This window comes from Dryobates pubescens, chromosome 30, assembly GCF_014839835.1.
Source record: "Dryobates pubescens isolate bDryPub1 chromosome 30, bDryPub1.pri, whole genome shotgun sequence".
Lineage (NCBI taxonomy): Eukaryota > Metazoa > Chordata > Aves > Piciformes > Picidae > Dryobates > Dryobates pubescens.
Genome location: NC_071641.1, coordinates 6,237,799 through 6,262,034, shown reverse-complemented (window position 1 = coordinate 6,262,034; position 24,236 = coordinate 6,237,799). Strand labels below are relative to the sequence as shown.

Here is a 24,236-nt window from a genome sequence, read left to right as displayed (position 1 = left end):
GCCTTTACAAGCAGCTACCTACAGGTGTAGTTTCAGCCTTTAAAAACCCCAACAGAGCAGCACCCGGGAGCGCTTGCTGAGGAGCCAGCAGCTGGAGCTGCCCATGTGCTGAGCGCCGGCAGCCTCCAGCTCTTGGATCACAAGCGCCCTCAAGCGGCACTTCAGCAGCACATCACCAAGGCCGCCAGCTCCTCCTCCACTCCGCGGTGGACACTGCCGCCCTGTGGACAAGCTGTAGAATAACACCTTCATAGTCCTCCCTGGACTCTCTCCGCTGGTTTCCGGTCTCTCTTGAACTGGGGAGCCCAGAACTGGACACAGTAGCTCAGATGTGGTCCCATTGGAGCAGGGTAGAGGAGGAGGAGAACTTACCTTGACCTGCTGGCAACACCCATCTTCATGCACCCCAAAATAGACGCTCTGCCGAAGGTCAGAGTCCCAGCATTGGTCCTGTTATACCTGAGGTCTTCAGCATGTGCAGAACACCTCCAGTCCACACCAGGAACTCATTTCTTCAGGTTAACCATTTCTGTGTCCAGGCAGTGAAGTCAGTCCAGCAGCAATACCAGTAGGACTGTGGGTCTGGTTGGGCTCTTGTATAGGAGACATACTTCACACACCACCATGGTGACAAGAGGACAATGAACACTTACCACAGGGATAAAGTTACAAGCCCCAAATGATGAGTGGGATGGAAGGTGTCCTACAAAGGAGGAGGTAAGGACTGTACTGACATCTGTCTGCTCTCCCCTTCATTTTATCAAGCCACCTCCAACTGTTGCACCTCACCAGAAGGTGAAATTTGTTTGGTGTGAGGGTGCTGGAGCCTTGAAGCAGGGTGCACAGAGAGATTGTAGAGTCTGCTTTTCTCTGGAGAGATTCAAAACCTACCTGGCCATTATGATCCTGAGCAAGCTGCTGTGGGTGTTTCTGCTTCTGCAGTGGGGTTGGGCTTGATCTCCAGAGATCTCGTACACCCTGCACCATGCCCCCCATTTTGGTCACTGGAAGGGAGATGTACCTGCTGTTCTGCACCATATTCACCACCCACTATTTCACTCCAATGGCAAATTACAAACTAATCCAGGCTGAGACAGACTATTGTGTGTCCCCTGGTTCAACCTGTTCTAAAAGCAAGTTAAAGCAAAATTGATTCCTCTTAATTTAGTTGAGTCCTGAAGAGCTCCAAGCATGGACAACCCCTTTTGACTATAGATTCACAGAACATCTTGAGCTGCAAGGGACCTTAAAGATCATCCAGTTCCAAGCCCCCTGCCATGGGCAGGGACACCTTCCACTAGACCAGGCTGCTCAAGGCCTCATCCAACCTGGCCTTGAACACCTGCATGGAGAGGGCATGACTGATTTTCTTTTACGCTCTAATACAGGCAGAAAAGAATCTACACTGAAATCTTGGGACAAAAAGGGGGTAAAAGGGGGGGGAAAAAGAGATTAAACCACAAACAAGCAGAATGAGTTATGTTAAATGCACCCAAACATTGATGCCAAATGCTTCTACCCCAGGAACATGGAATGTGCCACCTTCAGCAGCCAGAGAAGCTCAAGATGTCGCTTCTCTCTCCATCTGGAGGGTGCTCCAACACTTTGCTCCCTTTCCTCTCTTCCATGCAGAACACTCAAGTTTTCCTTGGATGTGCCAGGAGTGACCATGGGAGGAGCTCCACAAAATGCACTTGTGGCAGGCAACACTGTGACAGGACAAGGGGTGATGGTTTGAACTCAGAGGGCGATTCAGACCGGAGAGAAGAAATGTTTGACACTGAAGGTGTCAAGAGCCTGATCCACGTTGCTCAGAGAGGTAGGAAATGTTCCATCCCTGGAACCATTGCAGGTCAGGTTGTTTGGGGGTCCTGAGCAACTTGCTCTAGTTGCAGATGTCCCTGCTGACTGCAAGGGAGCTGCACTAGCTCCCTTCCACCCCCAGGCACTGTGGTATTCTATAAACAATCCCAAAAATGGGAAAGGAGCTGAAATTTACACCAGGTGGCAACAGTGCCAAGATCTGAGGTTTCACCCTTTTTGTTGATGTCCTTCATATCTCTGGCCTTCTATAACCATTCAGACTGGATTTAGACTGGATAGCAGTAAGAAGTTCTTTGGAGTGAGAGTGGTGAAATGCTGGAACAGGTTGCCCAGGAAGGTTGTAGATGCTCCCTCTCTGTAGGTGTTCAAGGCAAGGTTGGATGAGGCCTTGAGCAACCTGGGCTAGTGGGAGGTGTGCCTATGGCACAGAGGTTGGAACTGGATGAGCTTTGAAGTCCCTTCCGACCCAAACCATTCTGTGATTCCATGACCATGCATGTGAGTGTGCAGGTGGAAAGCCGATGGAAGAATCAGCAGCACCCAGGCGGGTTACAGTTACTGACCACACCACTTCCACCAGCACATCCTGTACCTCCCCAAGTTCATCTGGAATCCTAGAATGGTTTGGGTTGGAAGGGACCTCAAAGATCATCTAGTTCCAACCCCCCTGCCATGGGTCTTACCTCACCTTCACCTCATCCCAAGTGCTAATCAACTCCACACTGCCTCTTTTATTCTCCTCCTCTCTCCAGAAGCAGCCTGTTCTGGAGGCAGAGGGATCAGATGTTCCTTCAGAAGGACAAGACTTACCCCTGTGAGGGAGCAGCTCCTTGAATTAAGGTTTTGACCACAGGCTGGAATTGTTTCCAAGCATGCTTTGTGTAGCTGGTGTTCTCCCAGCTCTTCCTGGTTGACCTCTGCTGGTGTAATGTCCCCTCTGCCACCACAGCGCAGCAGCCTCCACTCACCCATGTTTTTTCTTCACCACTAGCTTGAAGCCAGCAGCTCTGCAGCTCCTCAGACAAAACCCCAATCAAAACCAGACAGCTACAGAACAGCAAAGCCCACAGGCAGCCCCAGTAGAGACTCCCAGATCGTGGAGCTGGATGTGTGCCAACACCCCACAGCAGCACCAGCCCTGTGAAGAAAGACACCCTGAACCCAGCCAGGGGCAGAATGGCTTAAAGTGTTCCCCAAACCACTTCTGAAAGTGCTGGTTTCCAGAGTCTGCTTTCCTCCACAGAAACACCATTTTAACTCACAGAGTTCTTAAACATTGTATTTTAATTTGATGACCTTGACACGTTTGTCTCTTCAGTGGAAACACATTTTCATAGGTAGGCATGATCTTGTGAGACACATACTGGACACAAGCTGGCTTAGCTGACTCTTGCTGGGTTCCACAGCGCTAACCCCAACCCTTCACAGTTAAATACTGCTCCAATGTAACCTAGAAATGAATAAATTGTTCCAAGTAGTTTGGTTCCCCTTGCTGTCCTCCTCTGTTAATTCTCTCCCTTCAGAACAGGCAGCAGTTCACCACTTTCCTTTAGTTCCTGTGAAGAAACACAGACAGTGATTATTCCCCAAGCAGACTTAGGGGTGATGCTGACAAGATTTCAAGGAGGACAGATTAAGGATGAGGAAATGATTCCTTGGCTATTAAGGGCTGCACTACGAGAAGACCCACTAGAGGTCCTCCTTGACCATGACATTGAAGTTCACTAAGTAATTCCATTCTATTTTGTGTCTGATGAGTAAAATTGGAAAGTTTCTTCAGGGCACATCTTTTCACCTCCAAAACCCCTGGATCTCACCTTAGGTATCCAATCCCTCCCAGATCTAATTCCAAATATACTTCAGGTGTACACAAAACAGCATCTCCCACGATATGAAACAGTGAACATCCATCAATAGATCTTGTTGCTACCACACACTGAACTAAACAAGACAGTCAAAGATTTGTAAGAGTTGTAAATAAGAGATCATTTCCAGGTGGGGAAGTTGGGCTGAAAGGAACCTCATGAAGTTCAACCAGGGCAAGTACAGAGTCCTGTGTCTGGGGAGGAACAACCCCCTGAACCAGTACAGTTGAGGGGTGACCTGCTGAAGAAGGACAAGTTCACCACAAGCCAGCAAAGTGCCTTTGAGGCAGAGAAGACCAAAGGTCTCCTGTTGTGCAGGAGACTTTTGTGTTTGGTCAGCAGGTCAAGGGAAGTTCTCCTCCCCCTCTACTCTGCCCTACTGAGACCATGGCTGGAGTATTTGATCAAGCTCTGGGCTCCCCAGTTCAAGAAACAGTATCCCAGTGGAGGCTCCAAAGATGCTGAGCTGACTGGAGCATCGCTGTGAGGAGGAAAGGCTGAGAGCCCTGGGGCTGTTGAGCCTGGAGAATAGCAGTGTGAGAAGGGGTCTCCTCAATGCTCAGCAAGAGCTAAAGGACCCACGAGGGGCAAGACTCTTGTCAGTGCTGCCCAGGACAGCACGAGGGGTAACCAGCACAAACTAGAACCCAGGAGGTTCTACCTGACCAGGAGGAGAAAGTTCCTTGATGCGAGGGTGCTGGTGCAGGCTGCCCAGAGAGGTTGTGGAGTCTCCTTCTCTGGAGAGATTCCAACCCCAGCTGGCCACTGTGATGCTGGGCAAGCTGCTGTGACTCTTGAGATTTGCCTGTTTTAACTGGGACACAGAAGTAACTGAGGGAGTGATGGTTTCTGTCCTCTAGGACAGAGTTTTTGTTTTGCTTTCCAACACAGAGCCACCTATTCTGTTAGGTCCTTGATCCTCACCCACCAACCAGTTTCACCATCCTTTGTTTTGCTGTTACCTTAAAGACCTAGATAACACCAGGAAATAGCTTTAAAAGATGTTCTGGTGGTGCCTATCTTCTCACATGTCAGGAGAAACAACTGTCTCAAGTTTATTACATACTATGCTGTAGTCAGAAAAGTATTTCAAAGCAGTGACAACATTTGTAGGATCACAGAATTGTTTAGGCTGGGGAAGACCTTCAAGATCATCAAGTCCAACCATCTACACACCGAATCAGTGTGAACTAAAGACACTCCAACAATGCAAGCACTTACAAACCAGCATCTCCACAATGCCCAAGACCACACTTCCTGATCACTGACACAACCCCCAGGCTTGTTGAACCAAATTCCTGTGTAGAATTTAAGTATTTTTAGAACTAAATGAGGTTTATTGATTGTAGCTTCCCTGTAGTCGCAGTGTCAGAGGAATTGGCTATAAACCATTGAGACAAGAATGGGCTCAGGAGAATTTGAGGTTTAGAGCATTGTGCCTGCTCTGTTACTGAAATCAAAAGCCATGGTAAGAGATGCAAGAGCTGTTGTTGTGGCTCCAGGGTCTGCTCAAACAACTATAATAAACCTTTACTTCCTTCCAGGAATGAGGCTGTTTGCTGGGAAGAGAAGTGTCTCGTCCACCTTATTTGGAGAAAAAGCAATGTCAGAAGTAAAACTGGGAAGAGAAGCCTGTAAAAATGCAGCTAGAGGGTAAAAATGGGTCTGTACCAAAACACTAACTGAGTGGTGGCCAGGAGAGATATTTCACTGCAAAACCTGGGCACGTGAGAATGTTAGGGGTTGAGAGCTCCTTTCAACTGCGTGCTGAGATGACAGAAACACGGAAGGGCCACAAAGAGAACAGCAACATAGAATAGAAACAATCAATTTCTGCTGGTTGGAGAAGACCTCCAAGATCATGGAGTCCAACCATACTCTAACAAGCCTGGTGCTAAACCATGTCCCTTAGCAGTGCATCTGTCCCTCTTTTCAATCATCTCCCTAGGCAGCCTGTTCAAGTCTTTGATAACCTTTTCCGGTCACGAAGTTTGTTGCAATACCCAACCTACACCTCCCTTGGTGCAACTTGAGGTCGTTTCCTCTTGTCCTGTCACTTGTTACTAAGGATAAGAGACCACCTCACTCCACCTCTCACTTGTAGAGAGCCAGAAAGTCTCCCCTCAGCCTCCTCTTCTCCAGGCTGAACAACCCCAGCTCACTCAGCTGCTCCTCACCAGACCTGTTCTCCAGACCCTTCACCAGCTTTGCTGCCATCCTCTGGACATGCTCCAGCACCTCACTGTCCTTCCTGGAGTGAGGGGCCCAAACTGAACACAGAATTCAATGCATGGCCTCACCAACAGTGGCCATGCACAGGGGAACAATCCCTGCCCTTGTCCTGCTGGCCACACTATTTCTGACACAGGCTAGGATGCTGGTGGCCTTCTCAGACACCTGGGCACACATTGGCTCACCTTCAGACACTGTCAACAAGCACCTCCAGGTCCTTTTCCACCAGGCAGTTTCCAGCCACTCTGCCCCAAGCCTGGAGCATTGTTGTGACCCTGCACTTGGCCTTGTTGAACCTCATCCCACTGGCCTCAGTCCATTGGCCCAGCCTCTCCCAGTGCCTCTGCAGAGCCTCCTGCTCTCCAGCAGATCAACACATGCTCCCAGCTTAGTGTCACATGCAAACTCGAGGGTGCCTTCATACCCTTATCCGTATCACTGATAAAGTCATTAGAGTTCTGGACCCAGTACTAAGCCCTGGGGAACAGCACTAGTAACATCACAAGAAGTCACAGTAAAACCAACCAAGTCATTAGGAGAAATTTCTTCACTGACAGAGTGGTTATGCTTTGGAACAGGCTGCCCAGGGAGCTGCTGGATTCACCATCCCTGGAGGGGTTTCAAAGCCATGAAGATATGGTGCTGAGGAACACAGTTTATCCATGGTGGTGCTGGGTTGACAGTTGGATTTGATGATCTTCAAAAGACCTTTTCCAATTGTAATGATTCTATGAGTATAGGGTCACCACTCAAGAATTTCTGTGTCATGGGTAAAAAAATAGCTCAGTTTAACCAAATGGTCACTATACACCTCAAAAAAAGACTCTCCCAGTCTTACCTTCACAATATCCAGCCCTCCAACAAGTTCACCTTTCACATACAGCTGAGGATACGTTGGCCAGTTTGAGAAGGTCTTTAATCCTTGCCTCACCTAGGAAAAATAAACTTCAGTGTCAGCTTCCAACTTGAGCAAAAGCAATGATGAAATCAGTGATTGAGGAGCTTCATTACCTCTTCATCTTCCAGTATGTCAAATGTCTCATAATCCACACTAGAAAAGAAAACAAAATGTCATCAGAGGCTGTGGAGTTGGGCAAAGTAAAGCCCTAAAAGAATACCCTGAATCAGCAAATAGTTTTGGGTGGAAAATGAGTACTTCTGCAAGCTGGCTGCCAAATCACTCAGAGTTAACAGGTAATGAGAGTTAAAAAGTCAACACCTCATGTCAGCCAAGTCAACACCTGGTGTCAGAAAGTGAATTAATAACTGTAAAGTAAAACCAAACCAAACAAAGAGTCTAGTTGCAAGGGAAATCCTTTATGAACACACAGGTGACAGCATTAACACACTAAACAAATTAAGCTGTGTAGCTCAGGTTTTAACTGGCCAAAATGTTTTTGAATAGTTCAGTATTAGCTGTAAAAAAAGAAGAAAAGGATGGAGACACACACACACACAGATACTCTGGAAGGTTTTCATCACCCAGCTGCAGCTGTTTCACCATCTTCACATACTACTCATGTAAAGACACCGCAACTAAACGCCTGTGTCAACTGTTGCTTAATTCTCACATGAGTTTTGGTGTGTGCTTCATAGAATCATAGAATGGTTTGGGTTGGAAGAGATCTTTAAAGGTCAGCTACTCCAAACCCCTGCAGTGAGCAGGGACATCTGCAATCTGGTTGCTCAGAGCCCCAGCCGACCTGACCTGCAGTGGTTCCAGGGATGGGACATCTCCCTCCTCCGTGGGCAATGTGGGACAAGCTCTCACTACCCTCAAACGTTTTTTCCTTCTTTCCAATCTGAATTTCCCTCTGAGTTCAAACCACTCCCCCTTGTCCTGTCACAACAGGCCCTGCTCAAAAGTCTGTGCTCAGCCTTCTGATCAGCCCCTTTAGGTACTGAAAGGCCACCAGGTGGTCTCCCTGGAGCCTCCTTCTCTCCATACTGAACAGCCCCAACTCAGCACATCCCCACAGTAGAGGGCTTCCAGCCCTAGGATCACACATCCTTGTGTCTTAAGAGCTGCCAGTCTTCAACAGCCAGCAAGTTAAGTAAATTCCTGCAGGTAGACTAGAGCCAGCCACAAAGAATGATGATTTGAGTCCTTACCACTTGTCTCCGAGTTGGATATTGATGTATTACCTCAAAAGCCCATTCTAACATCAGGTTATCAAGACAGCTGCTTAACCTCTAACCAGCAGTACAACCAGAACAGGAGTTTAATTCAAAGGAAGATGATAGGAATCTCCCTCAGTACAAGAACTCCTTTGAAGAGGAAAACTGAGGCTAGATAACATGAGAGGCTCCAAGATTAAGGAATGAGATCAAGAGGGACCTCTCCAAGACAAGCTGCTTATCAGGATTTCTTTCATGCCAACAATCACAGCAAAGAAAGAAAAGCTCCAGGGTTGGAATCAACTTCTCAGTCAGAGCAAGACAATCGCTCTGCAGCAGTGCTAAAGCAGTGTAACAACTGACACATCACCTTTGGCTCAGTGTCAAATGAGTGTAGGAGTCACTTACACTGAAAGATAATTTTCTAAAGAGTATTTTAAAGTATGTTTGGGGAAGCCTTTAGTATTTTCCAAACTCTCCATGTACCAAAATAGAGACAGGAAACTGGAACAGACTGCCCAGGGAGGTTGTGGATTACAGAATCATCCTAAGAACGGCTTAGGTTGGAAAGGACTTCAGAGATCATCTGCTACAACCCACCTGCCACGGGCAGGGATGCCTCTCAACTAGATTTGGTTGTTCAAGGCCTCATCCAGCCTGGCCTTGAACACCTCCAGGAAGGAAGCATCCACTGCCTCCCTGGGCAACCAGTTCCAGAGTCCCAGTCCTTGTACTAAAGAATGAAGGAGTCAGAACTAGATGACTTTTAAGGTTCCTTCCAACACAAACTATTGAATGAATCTATAAAAATGTGGGGTTTCAAGCAGAACTGGCTTCCCAAATGCAACCAAACCCCACTTACATACCCAGTGTTATTCAGGATCTCTAGAATTTGCTTGCTGAATCCACACTTTGCCATCTAGAATGCAAAACAGATGTTTGTTAATCTCTATCTGCTATATTTACTCCACACAATCCCCAAGTCCTTGAGCTACACTGAAGTTATTACCAAGTTACCCCTAGTGATGACCTTACTGGATGAGCAAGTCTGCTAAGAATCCCTTTTTTCAGTCTTCTTTATACTTTTGGAGCTTTGAACAGCACTGATTGTCTCAGTCTTTATCTGCTCTGCTGAAATAAATGAGACCACTGAGAGTATTAAACACTTTCCTTGGCTGTGGTGTGAGGTGATTGAGCAATCTCAGCAGGCCTTGAGCAGCATGGTCAAGGTGTCCCTGCCAATGCCAAGACACTGAATTTGGGATCACCAAGACCAACCACTCCAAGATATGAATTTGGGATCACCAACTACTCCAAGACACTGAATTTGGGATCACCAAGACCAACCCACTCCAAGACACTGAATTTGGGATCACCAAGACCAACCACTCCAAGACACTGAATTTGGGATCACCAAGACCAACCACTCCAAGGCACTGATTTAACCCAGACTATTCCTTCTTCTTGCTGATTTCACTCACACTCAAAACATGTTAAGCAACGTGCCCAAACTCTTGCTTTCTATAGGCAAGACAGGTTTGAAAGCAGCTAATAGTGCATGGTTAGAATACCTCAGCTGGTTGACACTATTTCAGTGAGGCAGCATAACCCACAGTGAGATGAAAGAGCTTCCTAGACAGCCTGTAACACCTTAAAACTATCTGGTTTTAATACAGAGAGGCTTAGGGAACAGATGAGACAATGAGATGGAAAGATGAGTCAGTTGAAGAGCTGAGTTCACATTTAGGCCACACCATCCCAGTAAGAAGTCCCAGTTGGGTGCCATTCAGGTCATTTGGACAGGAAAAACTGGAGCTCCTTGCTGTGTAAAAGGGAATCATTGACCCCCTGCTGATTCTGAGTACACACCACAGAGTGGTCTTTGCTTTACAGTCATTTCTTCTTCTTGTAATCTTGAGGACTAGCACGTGTCTGTCTTCAGTCACAGTTTTAGTGAGCACTATCATTTAAGTGTAGCTCAAAGACAGCAGGCAAAGACCATTCCATGTAGGGGAGAAAGAGTGAATCATTTAGAGATTCACTGAATTGGTTTGGTTGGGAGACACCTTTCAGATCATTAAGTCCAACCACTAAACTAACACTGCAAAGTTTCTTGCTAACCCATGTCCCTCAGAACCACATCTACACAGCTTTGAAACCCCTCCAGGGATGGGGACTCCATTACTGCCCTGAGCAGCCTAGGTCAGGCCTCAACAAACCTCCCCATGAAGAAAATGTTCCTCATGTCCATCCTAAACCTCCCCTGAGGGCAACCTGAGGCCACTTCTTCCTGTCTTGTCACTTGCTCCTTTGCAGAAGGGACCAACACCCACCTGGCTCTAGCCTCCTTTCAGGGAGTTGTAGAGAGCCATAAGGTCTCCACTCAGCCTCCTTTTGTCCCAGCTGAACAATCCCAGGTCCCTCAGCTGCTCTTCACCAGACTTGTTCTCCAGAACCCTCCACCAGCTTCACTGCCCTTCTCTGGACCTGCTCCAGCCCCTGAATGTCCTTGGAGTGAGGGGTCCAAAACAGAACCCAATACTCAAGGTGTGGCCTCACTCTGCCCTGGTCCTACTGACCACACTACTGCAGATCCAAGTCAGGATGTTGGTGGTGCTCTTGACCACCTGGGCACACACTGGATTATCTTCAGTTGCTGTTGATCAACTCCCCTTCATCCTTTTCCAACAGGCAGTTTCCAGCCACTCTACCCCAAGCCTGGGGCTGTGACCCAAATGCAGAACCCAGTGCCTTGCTTTGTTGAGCCTCATCCCACTGGCCTCAGTTCATCAATTCAGCCTGGCCATACCCCTCTGAGAAGCTTCTCTATCCTCCAGGGCATCAATTACCCTGCCCAATGGCATGTGGAAATTGACTTTAGTTTTAAAACCATCTAGTAACTTTTTTTTAAGTAGGGTTGTGAAAGCATAATGAAGTCAGAGGAATTTAAAAGGTCAGCAGAGGGAAGTTTGAAGAGAAATTATGCTGAAATAAATTTTGGGCAATGCCCAAAGCATAGACCCCAAGTAGGCTAAGATCAGAGGCAGACACACAGAATATCAGATGAAAACCCACTATCTGCAAAGGTAATTAACAACCAAGACCAACAGGATGTGCACAGATCTTCCAGTCATTCCTGAATCATGGATCAACTGACAGACATCCCTTGTAGGGCAGCAAATTCCCTGGTTCTACAGTAAACCAGCATTTTGACAATGTTTATCTAATCCAAACAGGATCTGTTCTTCCACAGCTTGTAGAAACACCAAAGAAACAGCCAAAAGCCTGCCAATTTCCACTTAAGCAAGAAAGCAAACAAACAAAAAGTCATTCTCACTGTTTAAAAAACAGTTTAAATCTAACATATTCTGCAACTTTAGCCCACCTGTTTGCTTCCCTTCATAAAAAGCATCACAGGAGCTTTGTTGATCAAGTTTTTAAGCCTACATGAAAAAGACAAGACAGAACAGCTTGGTTATTACCCCAAACTTTCTTTCAACAGGAAAGCCAAATGCAAAAGTGGAAAGCAGACCAGTACAGAACAGGGCCTAACCTGCTGGAAAGCAGCTCTGCAGAGAAGGACTTAGGAGTGCTGGTAGACAACAAGTTGCCTATGAGCCAGCAGCGTGCCTTCATGGCCAAGAAGGCAAAGGGCATCCTGAGGTGCATGAAGAGTGCAGCCAGCAGGCCAAGGGAGGTTCTCCTCCACCTCTGGGCTCCCCAGTTCAACAGACACAGGGAACTACTGGTGAGAGTCCAGGGGAGGCTCCAAAGATACTGAAGGGCCTGGAACATCTCTGTGAGGAGGAAAGGCTGAGAGACCTGGGGCTCCTGAACCTGGAGAAGAGCAGCCTGAGAGGGAATCTTTTCAATACTCAGCAAGAACTGGTGGGTAGGGGGCACTGAAGGTTGGATTCAGTGTCCAGAGTCCCTTTTTTCTGAACTAGGGAGCCCAGAACTGGACCCAGTACTCCAGATGTAGCCTCCCTAGGACAGAGTAAAGGGGAAGGAGAACTTCCCTTCACTTGGTGGCCACACCCCAGGATAAATGTCAATGCCTTTACAATATCAAGTCTGTCTATAAGCTATCCAGCTGGTGGGGGTAAGTGGACCAAGTCAAAGGAGAGGAATTTATCCAGGGGGTCCCACCTGTACAAACATACATACAGCAAAACTCAAAACTAAACACCCATAATACAGTGACAGACTACATCACACCTGTCCTCCAACTTCTGTGCCTTGGGACAGATTGTGTCCAGTTCTCCAGATGCCTCAAGTTCCTAGGGAAATTGAGAAGACAGATGTTAAAGGCAAGAAAACCACCCATCTGCCAAGCAACAAGATGAAGAATTTCACCATTTCTAACCTTGACAATATCAAGTCCACCTATGAGCTCTCCAGCTACGTACAGCTGTGGGTAGGTTGGCCAGTTGGAGTACGTTTTCAGCCCCTGACGAACTTCTTCATCAGAAAAAATATCAAAACTGCTAAAAGAAACACCATGTTTGTTCAGAATCTCCACCATCTGCTTGCTGAAACCTGTGAACACAAAGAGAGGAATTCCATGTAATTTTGAACAATGCCTTCCCATGGCTCTACTAAACCTCATTCACTTTAAAACATCTTAATTCTTCTAGATCATGAGCTCCAAAAAGCTCTGGTGCTCCTTCCTGCTTTCGAGCCAATCAATACTCCTGCCCAGCGTGTATCACCTGCAAACTTTCTGAGGGAGCACTCAATCCCCTCCTCAAGATCACTGATACAGAATCACACAATTGTTTCATCTGGAAGAGACCTCTAAGATCATTGAGTCCAACCATCAAGCCAACACCACCATGGCTATTAACCCATCTCAAAGCACCATGTCCATGTTTCCTGAGTGCCTCCAGCGATGGTGACTCCACCACCTTCCTGGGCAACCTATTCCAGTAGGATGATGACATTGTGTGGTTATCATCTTGCCCGACTTTTTCTGGTTTGGATTCAAATTCCCTATGAATCCCATCAGTTGCCTCCAAAACCACTCCATCAAATGTAAATCATCAGTAAATTTGCTGACGACACCAAGCTGGGGGCAGGAGTTGATCTGCTGGAGGGTAGAGAGGCTCTGCAGAGGGACCTCGACATGCTGGACAGATGGGCAGAGTCCAAGGGCAGGAGACTGAACACATCCAAGTGCCAGGTTCTGCACACTGGCCACAGCAACCCCATGCAGTACTACAGGCTGGGGTCAGAGTGGCTGAGAGCAGCCAGGCAGAGAGGGACCTGGGGGTGCTGGTTGATGGTAGGCTGAACATGAGCCTGCAGTGTGCCCAGGCAGCCAGGGGGGCCAACGGCATCCTGGCCTGCATCAGGAACAGTGTGGCCAGCAGGAGCAGGGAGGTCATTCTGCCCCTGTACACTGCACTGGTTAGGCCACACCTTGAGTCCTGTGTCCAGTTCTGGGCCCCTCAGTTTAGGAAGGAGGTTGACTTGCTGGAGCATGTCCAGAGAAGGGCAACAAGGTTGGTGAGGGGCTTGGAGCACAAGCCCTACGAGGAGAGGCTGAGGGAGCTGGGGTTGCTTAGCCTGGAGAAGAGGAGGCTCATGGGTGACCTTCTTGCTCTCTACAACTACCTGAAGTGGGGTTGTAGTCAGGCAGAGGTTGGTCTCTTCTCCCAGGCAACCAGTACCAGAACAAGAGGGCACAGTCTCAGGCTGCACCAGGGGAGGTTTAGGCTGGAGGTTAGGAGGAAGTTCTACACAGAGAGAGTGATTGCCCATTGGAATGGGCTGCCAGAGGAGGTGGTGGGGTCGCCGTCGCTGGGGGTGTTCAGGGCAAGGCTTGACAGGATGCTTGGTTCCATGGTTTAGTTGATTAGGTGGTGTTGGATGACAGGTTGGACTCGATCTTGAAGGTCTCTTCCAACCTGGTTTATTCTATTCTATTCTAAATGGTGTGCAGAGAAGTGACAACCTCTATCCAAATCACAGAATCTTGTGTGTTCAGACCCACTCAGACCATCAAGTCCAACCATTAACCCAGCACTGCCAGAACATCACTAACCCACAGCCCTCAGCACCGCATCTACACAGCTTTGAAACCCCTCCAGGAGTGGGGAACAGCAATATATTAAAAAGGAGAGACAAGGCTTAAAGGCTTTAATAAAGGAGCCCAAGAAAATAAATAAGCTTTAAATGGGTAGAAGAACCCAAGTTCTAAGGAAAAATAACCTTTTGATTTCAGCTTGCAAGCCCACCTATTAGTTCCTGAAATATGGATTTGTTTGTGGGGGGTTTTTTTTGCTGCAATTCTCCTGATCTACAATTTATGGAGGTAGGAAATAGCAGCATTTGTATGTATGGCATCTAAGTTGCTTTTCTTTCCAGAACTGAAGTGTTAAGTTCATGTACAGCCTGCAGTCAAACACATTCTGAAATCCTTCAGACATCTGGGAGTTCATTAGTAAACAGCTACAGGCTGATTGCTGATGGTGATTCCATATTAACTCACTTCTACTAGAAGGAGTTGGGGGGGGTGGGAAGAAAAACCCCAGCTTTATTTTAGCTGTAGGCAATGACATGCAAAGGAGAAAGATTGATTGGTGGGCTTTGGTTCTGAAGGGTTATGGCAGCAGGCTGGAAGTGTTCTGTTTAGGGATGAAGTGGCAGAAAAGCTTTGATTTTATAACAAAAGATTTAGGCTGAGTTTCTGAGGAAATGCCATAGAGGCATGACAAGGAATAATTAAACTGCCAACAGGAGGGTTCCAGTGGTTATGTAGATGGTCATAAATGCCACTGCAGATTCTACACCAATAAAAATACTCTTAATGAACTGCAGTCAGCCCAGGGGCCCAAGAAGTGGCCAGGTGCCCACCAGCAACCTTGCTTGGATCAGCAATGGTGTGGCCAGCAGGACCAGGACAAGGACTGTCCCCCTGTTACTGGGCACTGCTCAGGCCACAGCTTGAATCCTGGGTTCAGTTTTGGGCCCCTCACTCCCAGAATGACATTGAGGTGCTGAAGCAGATCCAGAGAAGGACAACAAAGCTGGTGAGAGCTCTGGAGAACAGGTCTGTTGAGGAACAGCTGAGGTGCTGAAGCAGATCCAGAGAAGGACAACAAAGCTGGTGAGAGCTCTGGATAACAGGTCTGTTGAGGAACAGCTGAGGAAATTGGGGTTGTTCAGCCTAGAGGAATGGAGGCTGAGGGGAGACCTTCTGGCTCTCTACAACACCCTGAAAGGAGGCTGGAGCCAGGTGAGGGTTGGGCTCTTCTCCCAAGGAACAAGTGACAGGACAAGAGGACAGGACCTCCAGTTGCATCAGGAGGGGTTTAAGTTGGGTATCAGAAGAAACTTCTTGACTGAAAGGGCTCTCAAAGACTGGAAGAGGTTCCTCAGGCAGGTGGTTGACTCCCCATCCCTGAGGTGTTTCAAAGTTACAGAGATGTAGTGCTGAGGGATGTGGTTTAGCACCAGACATGGTAGAGTTAGAGAACAGTTGGACTTGATCTCAGAGGCTTTTCCCAACGAGAATGATTCTGTAACTCTTACAAACAAGTTTTACCACAGTCCAAATGAATCCATACATAGCACACAGATATAACTGGTAGTAATCCCACAGATGAGGGGACAAAACTTACTCTGTACCATGGTTCACACAAGCCTTTGGAGGAAGCAATTGCTCCTCATATCCAAACTAAACCTTCCCTGGTGCAACTCAAGGCCATTTCCTCCTGTCCTGTCACTTGTTCCTTGAGAGAAGGAACCAAGCCCTACCTGGCTCCAACTTCCTTTAAGGAAGTTGTGAAGAACAAGGAGGGCTGCCCTCAGCTTCCTCATCTCCAAGCTAAACAACCCCAGTTCCCTCAGCTGCTCCTCACCAGGCCTGTTCCCCAGAGCCTTCATCAGTTCTGTTGCTCTTCTCTGAACACACTCCAGCCCCTTAGGATCTTTCCTGGAGCGGGGGGACCAAAACCAAATGAGAACTTGAGGAAACCCTTACCACAGCGAGGTTCTTTTGGAGACCCTTTCATGAACAGCATGCACGGGGCAGCGTTGATGAGTTTCTTCAGGCGCACGTTGAGGTCTTCTTTAGCGGTCTCCGCGGAGCCGACAGAGAGGGAGCTGCCGGACGCATGGCGCTGCACTTTTTTGGTCAGCTCTGGGGCATGTGCACCATCTAATCTGTCAACTTTCTGAGAATTCTAGGGGAACCAAAAGACAGGTTTGTGTTAAAGGATTAAACTCAGGCTTTGTACTGTAATAAAAATATAGCAGAGTCACCATATAAAGTATAGATTTTCAGATGCAGGCTGGATTAGGGTATTGATCTTTTAGACAGCCTTTAGTTCCAAGGCTCACACCACTCACAGAATCACAGAATCTTTTCAGCTGGAAAAGCCCTCTAAGATTGAGTCCAACTGTCAACCCAACACTGCCATGGCCATTAAACCATGTCCCCAAGTGCCATGTCCACACGTTTCTTCAACACCTCCAGGGATGGTGACTCCACCACCTCCCTGAGCAGCCTGTTCCAGCGCCTGACCGCTCCTGCAGGAAAGAAATTGCTCATCACGTCCAACCTAAAGCTCCCCTGGCCCAATTTCAGACCACTTCCTCTCATTCTGTGACCTGACACTAGGGATAAGAGGCCAAAACCCAGATGGCTCCAACCCCCTTTCAGAGAGCTGTAGAGAGCAGTGACAACTCCCCTCAGCCTTCTCTTCTACTGACTATGTAACTCCAGGTCCCTCAGCCACTCTTCCTAAGGCCAACAGAATATGACCAGCAGATTGAGGAAGGTTCTTCTCACACTCTACCCTAGTAAAGCCACACCTGGAGTACTCCCCTGGCACAATTTCAGGCCCTAACCCTGTTGGCTGGCTACTGCTAACACTATAAAACATATTAATTTCATAAAACAGAAGGAATATTAAAAATCCACATTATTTTCCTTATCATAGGCAAACATGACCCAGACTTCTCACTTCTGCTAAAAGATTATTCCCTTGGATTTTAGCCATGTTGTAGAACAAGAAAGTATCACTGACATGTTTTAGAGACTTTGGAACAGGTTGCCCAAGCAGGCTGTGGATGCCTTCTCCCTGAAGGTGTTCAAGGCCAGGTTGGATGGGACCTTGAACAACTTGGTCCAGTGGAAGGTGTCCCTGTCCTTAGCAGGGGGGTCAGAACTAGATGATCTTTAAGGTCCCTTCCAGCCCAAACCATTCTATGAATCTATGAATATGAGGTAGGGCGACCAAAATACGAACTATGTAAGAACCACAAAGTAGTCAAGGAAGCTCTGAAATATCAGATTTGAAGCACTTCTATCTGCATTTTCTGGGTTCCACTGGATAGATTTAAAGCAGATTCATAAGTGTTGCTCTACTGAGGAAGTTCTTAAGGTATTAGTATTAAGGAAATACACACATCAAATCCATTTGCTCTTACCTTAAAGAATAAAAACGTTGGGACAGAAGTAATTTCATATTTTTCAGATATTTCAGGCAAAGCTTCAGCTTCCAGCTAAACAACACAACAGAAGGAAAAAAAAAAATCACCCAGATTAAAATAATAATAAATAAAACAAGCCTCCCCCCCTAAAAAAACAACCCAGAGATTATTTTCATAATCTTCTTTCAAGTTTGACTGCAGATGTCAATCCTCTCTCTACAATGTCCTTCTGGGCTTTGCCCCCCCATACACCCTCCCCAACGCATTTAAAAAGGATTTGAAGGAGAAGTTTGGGATGCATTTGCATTTAAATGAGCCTCCCTGGGTTGGCATCCCATCCACCCCAGCCTACACGGTGTCAAAACAGGTTCAGAGGTTTTTATTTTGTTGCACATTTCAGACAACGCCCTGAGGCTGCAAATAAAAATCTTTTTGTGGGGGTTTTGGTTTGTGGGTTGTGGTTTTTTTTTTTGGTGCACTAGTGACCTAGTAAATTTTCAATCATATGCAGCTCCCACTATATTGAAATCCATAAATCACTGACCCCAGTTATGTCATGATTACAGTGCTTATTTTCTGCCCACAGCAATTCTTGCTGTTTGCTCTATTGACTAATTTCGAGGGGCAGTACATCATGAGTGACATTTGCAGCCTTCTGCAAATTATGAGGGGAAGGAAGGAGTGTTTCTTCAATAAACTATTGATGGGCTACTACATTTTAACTCCTGCAAGTACTGTGGGGCAAGCTTGGCCAGATTATTGCTTCTCATTTTATTCTGCATTCAAATGCACACTTTGAAATTATACAATGGAATAATTTGCTAAGGAAATACAACCTTTTATAAATTCAAGTGTGTGCTTTTCTGTCCATAGGCTTAAAAACTTACTGAATCAGGAATCACAAAATGGGTTGCATTGGAAGGGACCTGAAAAATCATCTAGTTCCAACTCCCCTGCCATGGGAGGGAGCATCTTCCTCTAGACCAGGCTGATCAAGGCCCAGTCCCTTGACCACCTCCAGTGAGGGGGCATCCACAACTTCTCTGAACAAACAGATCTAGTACAAGGTGGTTGAAGACCAGCTCTGTAACTGCAAAGTTACTGGTTTAAAAATGTGGCAACAGATCTAAGTGTTTCAAACAGAAACCTGCAATCCAGAGCACAGAAGAGGAAGTTTTTCAAGTTCTCAGTACACAAAAAATGTGTGGCCAGCAGATCAAGAGGAGATTCTGCCCCTCTGCTCTGCTGAGACCCCATCTGTAGTGCTGGGGCCAACTCTGGCATCTTCAGCACAGACACAGACCCATTGAAGGGGCAAGAGGAGGTCACAGCAGTGACAGGAGGACTAGAGACCCTATGCTCAGGAAAGGCTGAGAGAATGGGGGTTGTTCAGCCTGGAGAAGAGAAAGCTCCAGAAAGACTTTCTGGTGCCCTTGCAGTGCTTAAAGGGACTCATCAGAAAGCTGGAGACAAAGTTTTAAGCAGGGCCTGTTGTGACAGGACAAGGAGTAATGGTTTGAACCAAAAGAGGGAGATTCAGACTGGAGAGAAGGAAGAAATGCTTGACACTGAGGGTGGTGAAAGCCCAGCCCAGACTGCCCATAGAGGTGTGAGATGCCCCATCCCTGGAACTATTGCAGATCAGGTTGTTTGGGGCTCTGAGCAAGCTGCTTTACTTGCAGATGTTCCTGCTGAGTGCAGAGAGGTTGGACTAGATGACTTTTAAAGGTCCTTTCCAACCCAACCCACGCTGGGATTCTATGACTTACCTTCACAAATGAAACCTGGGCGTGTTCCTTTGCTAGCGCTGCCATAACCTCATTCATTTGAGCGCACTGAGGAGCCCACGGTGCCCAGAAGTGCACAACTACAAGGGACCTATTCAAAAAGAGAAGAGTAACAGCATTTATTACTAAATGAAGAAGTTTGAGTTGCTGTGCAAAAAAAAAAGGCACAACAAAACACAAACCAACCAAACACAAACACACAAAAACTCCCTCACCACCCACAACACCTTCCTGAGGAAAAAGTAAACCCAAGACCCTGCAAAGAGAAGGACTTCAAAAGCTTTTTCAGAGAACACTCCAAACCCAACCAGCACTTCTAAGACAAGGAAACACAAAAGAAAACATCACCCTGTGGTTTGATAGTAAAGGATCATTCCATGTGAATGTCCTTGAATGTTTGGCATGGATCACACTCAACATTTAGCGATGGGAAGTCGCACATGCGAACAAAAATCCCATCAGACTGGGTACCATACGGTGTTTCTCCTGAGCTTAAGCAAACAACTTTGATGTGAACAGTTGCAAAGTTCATGCGGTGGTAAAATAATAAATAAATAAAGGAATGACAAAGCAAAGCTATTCTGCAAAGGAATGACAAAGCAAAGCTATTCTGCAAGTGCCAGCCTTATAAATTTAGACCTGAGCTCAGGAACAGCTCAAGGTGATTTCTGTCATCCGCCATTCTTCAAACACTCTTGTACATGAGTCACCATCAGCAATGATCCCAAATGAAAATCATCTCTAATTATAAACAACAAGGAGAAGGCTCCAGGGACACCTTCGGGGTTCCTTTCAGGACTTAAAGGGGACAAGAAGAAAGCTGGGGACAAACTTTTGAGCAGGGCCTGTTGGGACATGACAAAGGGCGATGGCTGAAACTCAAAAAGGGAGATTCAGACTGGAGAGAAGGAAGAAACATTTGACCTTGAGGGTCTGGAGAGCCTGGCTCAGGTTGCCCAGAGAGGTGGGAGACACCCCAACCCTGGAACCATTGCAGGTCAGATTGTTTGGTGCCATGAGCAACTTTCTCTAGTTGCAGATGTCCCTGCTGACTGCAGAGGTGGATTAGCTGACCCTGAAAGACCCATTCCAAACCAGTCTGTGACTCTATGATTCACAGAATCATTAAGATTGGGCAAGACCTCTTAGATCATCAAGCCCAACCTTCAATTCCAAGAGCTGTGAGGGTGCTCTGGACTGATTTCAATGCTCAGAGTTGACAGCAGCAGTTAAACCCTGCTTAAGGCTGCCTTACTCTTACTAGCAGGATTTGATATGAACTTCTTCAAAAACTTGAGACACTCACAGTGATACGTTTTAATTAAGCCTTTGGAGCTGATGAGGACAAGCCCTTCACATCACACTGTAACCAAGGTGATTTTGCCACAAAGTGATGAGGTGAAAAGAGTGGGTGAGTTGGGAGAGGGGGGAAAAGTCATTTACATGTATGAAAACACCCAGCCATAACAGACAGTACATTTTAGCACGACAAAAGCAGCAGCAGCTCAGTATTTCAGAAGACAGACCAAGTCCTGACAAAGAGTAAGCAAGACTTTTGCTCCAGGATTGGTTTTCCATTACACCCTTCACTTGAACCACCACTGGGAGACCTCTTCCAGCATAACTCTTAACCTACACACTTCATTGACACCAGTAAGACCTCAAACAGTTAAAAATGGATCAAGGATGAACAAAAAAAAAACTTGTTTTAATCAAGTTTTATGATGAAACAGCTTCACAGATCCATAGAATCCTTTGAGTTGGAATGGATTTTAAAAGTCATCTAGTTCCAACCCCCCTGACAGGGACACCTTGACCAGACCAGGTTGCTCAAGACCTTATCCAACCTGGCCTTGAACACTTCCAAGGAAAAAGCATCCACAACCTCCCTGAGCAACTTGCTCCCATGTCTCACTACCCTCACTACAAAGAACTTCCTCCTAATATCCAGTCTTCTACTTAGATCTACCACCCTTTTTACAAGGACAGTGAGTGTATTTGTTGAACTGCAACTGCAGTGTACAGTTAAAAATGTTCTTCATGAGGAACATACTGTAATTTGGACCATGTGCTTGAGGGGGAGTTTACCGTCAAATTCATTCAGAGAACAACAACTCTTAAGGTTACAATTCAACTACACTTGTGGTATCTTGACACCTGGAGGTGTTCAAGGCTAGATTGGATGAGGCCTTAAGCAACCTGATGTAGTTGAATGTTTCCCTGCTCATGGCAAGGGAGGTAGAACTAGATGATCTCTAAGGTCCCTTCCAACTCTATGAATCTAAGAACCTGAAAAATAGCAAGAGTGATTATAAAACATTTAGGCAGGAAGCAAATCATTAGCATGATGAAGCATAAAACTGATTCTAACCAAACTTTTTCTGAGACTCAACCAAGATATTTCTAAGCCCTCTCCTATTATCTCCAGAAGAGGATTTGTAACAAAAAGCTAAGGCAAGCCCCAAAGTTTCTCAGCCTATATCATTTTATACTTCAAATTTGGGAGGAAAAGCTGCAGGGCTGGGTATAAAATTAACTTGCTTTAGTATACAAACTTTAGTAGCAAAAAATCTGAAGGACATATCACACATTTTCTGTGGAGAAACAAAAAGCCCAACATCTTGTTTCTATAGTGTGTAACATGAAAACAATTGGTTGAAACTCACAAAATCTACCTTTAAAACAAAGAGTCTGTTTACTGTAGAACCAAAAGAGCAAAATACTCTGATAGGGATAGCCAGAAAAATAACTGCTCCACATTACCCTCCTTTTGTGCCAAGATAAATCATTTTACTAGAATCATAGAATCTTTTGGGTTGGAGAGGCCTTTAAGATCATTGAGTCCAATCATTAATCCAGCACTGCCAGATCATTATTAAGCCATGTCCCTCAACACCGAATCTCCATGGCTTTGAAACCCCTCCAGGGATGGGGATTCCACCATGCCCTGGGCAACCTAGTATAGGCCTTGACAACCCTTTCCATGAAGAAACTGCTCCTCATGTCCAACCTGAACCTCCCCTGGGGCAACTTGAGGCCATTTCATCCTGTCCTCTCACTTGCTCCTTGGGAGAAAAGACCAAGCCTCACCTGGCTCCAGCCTTCTTTCAGGGAGTCGTTGAGAGCCACGAAGTCTCCCCTCAGTCTCTTTTTTCCCAAGCTGAACAACCCCAGTTCCCTCAGGTGCTCCTCACCCTCTCCAGACCCTTCACCAGCTTTACTGCCCTTCTCTGGACCTGCTCCAGCACCTCAAATGTCCCTCTTGGAGTGAGGGTCCAAAATTGAATCTAGTATTCAAAGTGTGGCCTCACCAGTGCCCAGTACACAGGGGTAATCGCTGCTCTGGTCCTGCTGGCCTATTGCCACTACTCAGTGGCCACAGAGAATAAATGGTCCATAATGAGATCCCAAAAGAGCCCTGTTACTCACTAGCAAGGCAGAAAGTCAAGCTAATGACAAACCAGCCCCTTTACACTACAGATGGGCAACTCGCTTTTGCATTACAACTCAACATATCATCTAACGCTACAGTTCTCATTCAAACAGGTGTAGGGTAACCATTTGATTTGTTGAGACTTTAGAGGTCAGGAGAAACACAAAACTCTAAAGCTGCCTGAAAGCTCTGGTTCAGAGAGTTTTCCTGCCAATCTGCCCATGTAGGCTTCCCAACCCATACAGCTTCGGGGCTGGGAAGGGCCCGCTGCAGGCTTCCAGCTTCAACACCGCTGCGCCTGGACGCCTGAGCAGCCCTGGAGCCCGAGGAAACCGGTGCTTAAAAAAATAACATGCCGAGAAGCAAACCCCGAAGCCTTTCTCCAGTCTTATGTGGATTTTTCACTTCCCCACGAAGGTTCCACTCAGGCCTGAGGCAGCACGGGGCCTCGGCAGACACAGGCTTTGCACGGAGCTCGCCCGAAGATGCCAAGGGAGCCCGCAGACACATCTGAGGGAAGACTGGGGCAAATCCAACGGCACCTTTATCCCACCGAGCCCCGCCGTCCCCTCCCGGGGAAGGCCGGATCAGGCCACCCGCAGCGCGGGGTCTCCCCGGCGGCAGGCCCCGCTCCCTCAGCGCTCCACAGCCGCATCCCACCACCCGCGGTCTCGGTCCCCGTCCCCACCGGTGCCCGGCTCCACCTGTCCTTCTGCTGCAGCAGCTGCTGGAATTGCTCGGCGGACTCCGCCGCCGCCACCTCGCCGGCCGCCATGGCCAGACCGCCGAAAGAGGAGAGGCTGCGAGGACGCGCGGAGCAGGCGCGCAGGCGCCGCCGGGAGCGCGCAGGCGCCGAGCGGGGACGCCGCTGCGCGGGGCGGGGCCTGCAGGCAGGCCAGGGGAGTGCCCTGCGGCCGGGGGAGGCTGCGGTGCTCAGCTGCGCGGGAGTCGTTCTTCAGCCTTACTCCACCTGGATGATATTCGGCCTCTGAAAGGAGGGTGGTCTGCAGAGTGTGGTTTCTGGGAGCTGCTTCCCAGCCACTTTGCAGTCTGCAGTCCCCCTGACAAATCGCAGTTCACGAATATAAACCCGAAGTTCAACACTTACGTACAGTACCGGATGAGCTTTGCTAATGAGGCTGGTTTGCCTTATCCCTGCCTCTATCCTTAAATTGCCCTTTGCCCTATCCCTACTATAACCCCTATATTTAACGCTATCCCTATCCTTGTCCATACCCCTCTCTTAGCCCAATCCTTAGCCCTATCCCTACCCTTATCCCAATCTTTACTTCTATCGTTCTCCCTATTTATACTCTAAGCCTTATCCCTATTCCTATCCTTACCCTATGCTTAGCTCTGTCCCTACCCTTATCCCCATCAGTACCTTTATCCTCATCAGTAGCCTTGTCCTTATGTTTATCATAAAATCACAGAATCATTTCAGTTGGGAATGACAGCCAAGATCATCAAGTCCAACCCTTCTCTAACTCTACCAAGTCTGGAGCTAAACTATGCCCCTCGGCACCACTTTTAAAC

The 24,236-nt window shown here is 47.2% G+C and overlaps 1 protein-coding gene across 1 annotated transcript; it reads right to left on the bottom strand.

The window, feature by feature from the left end:
* Positions 1–3,095: 3,095 nt before the first annotated feature.
* Positions 3,096–23,528, bottom strand: GLRX3 (glutaredoxin 3). The gene is made up of 11 exons (XM_054174755.1): positions 23,405–23,528; positions 19,250–19,358; positions 17,478–17,552; positions 16,027–16,228; positions 12,406–12,578; positions 12,258–12,319; positions 11,425–11,482; positions 8,906–8,958; positions 6,933–6,972; positions 6,760–6,852; positions 3,096–3,380 (listed from the first exon to the last, which is right to left on the bottom strand). Exons 1-11 carry the CDS (start codon positions 23,473–23,475, stop codon positions 3,330–3,332), a joined length of 987 nt encoding a protein of 328 aa, XP_054030730.1. The 5' UTR covers positions 23,476–23,528; the 3' UTR covers positions 3,096–3,329.
* Between the last annotated feature and the right edge of the window lie 708 nt (positions 23,529–24,236).

Coding starts and splice junctions, on each gene's coding strand:
- GLRX3 (XM_054174755.1), bottom strand. CDS start 23,475: ATGGCGGCCGGCGAGGTGGCGGCGGCGGAGTCCGCCGAGCAATTCCAG. Junction 11,483..12,257: donor GCACAGAAGTTGGAGGACAG/GTGTGATGTAGT, acceptor TTTTTCATGTAG/GCTTAAAAACTTGATCAACA. Junction 8,959..11,424: donor TTATGAAGGGAAGCAAACAG/GTGGGCTAAAGT, acceptor TTTGCATTCTAG/ATGGCAAAGTGTGGATTCAG.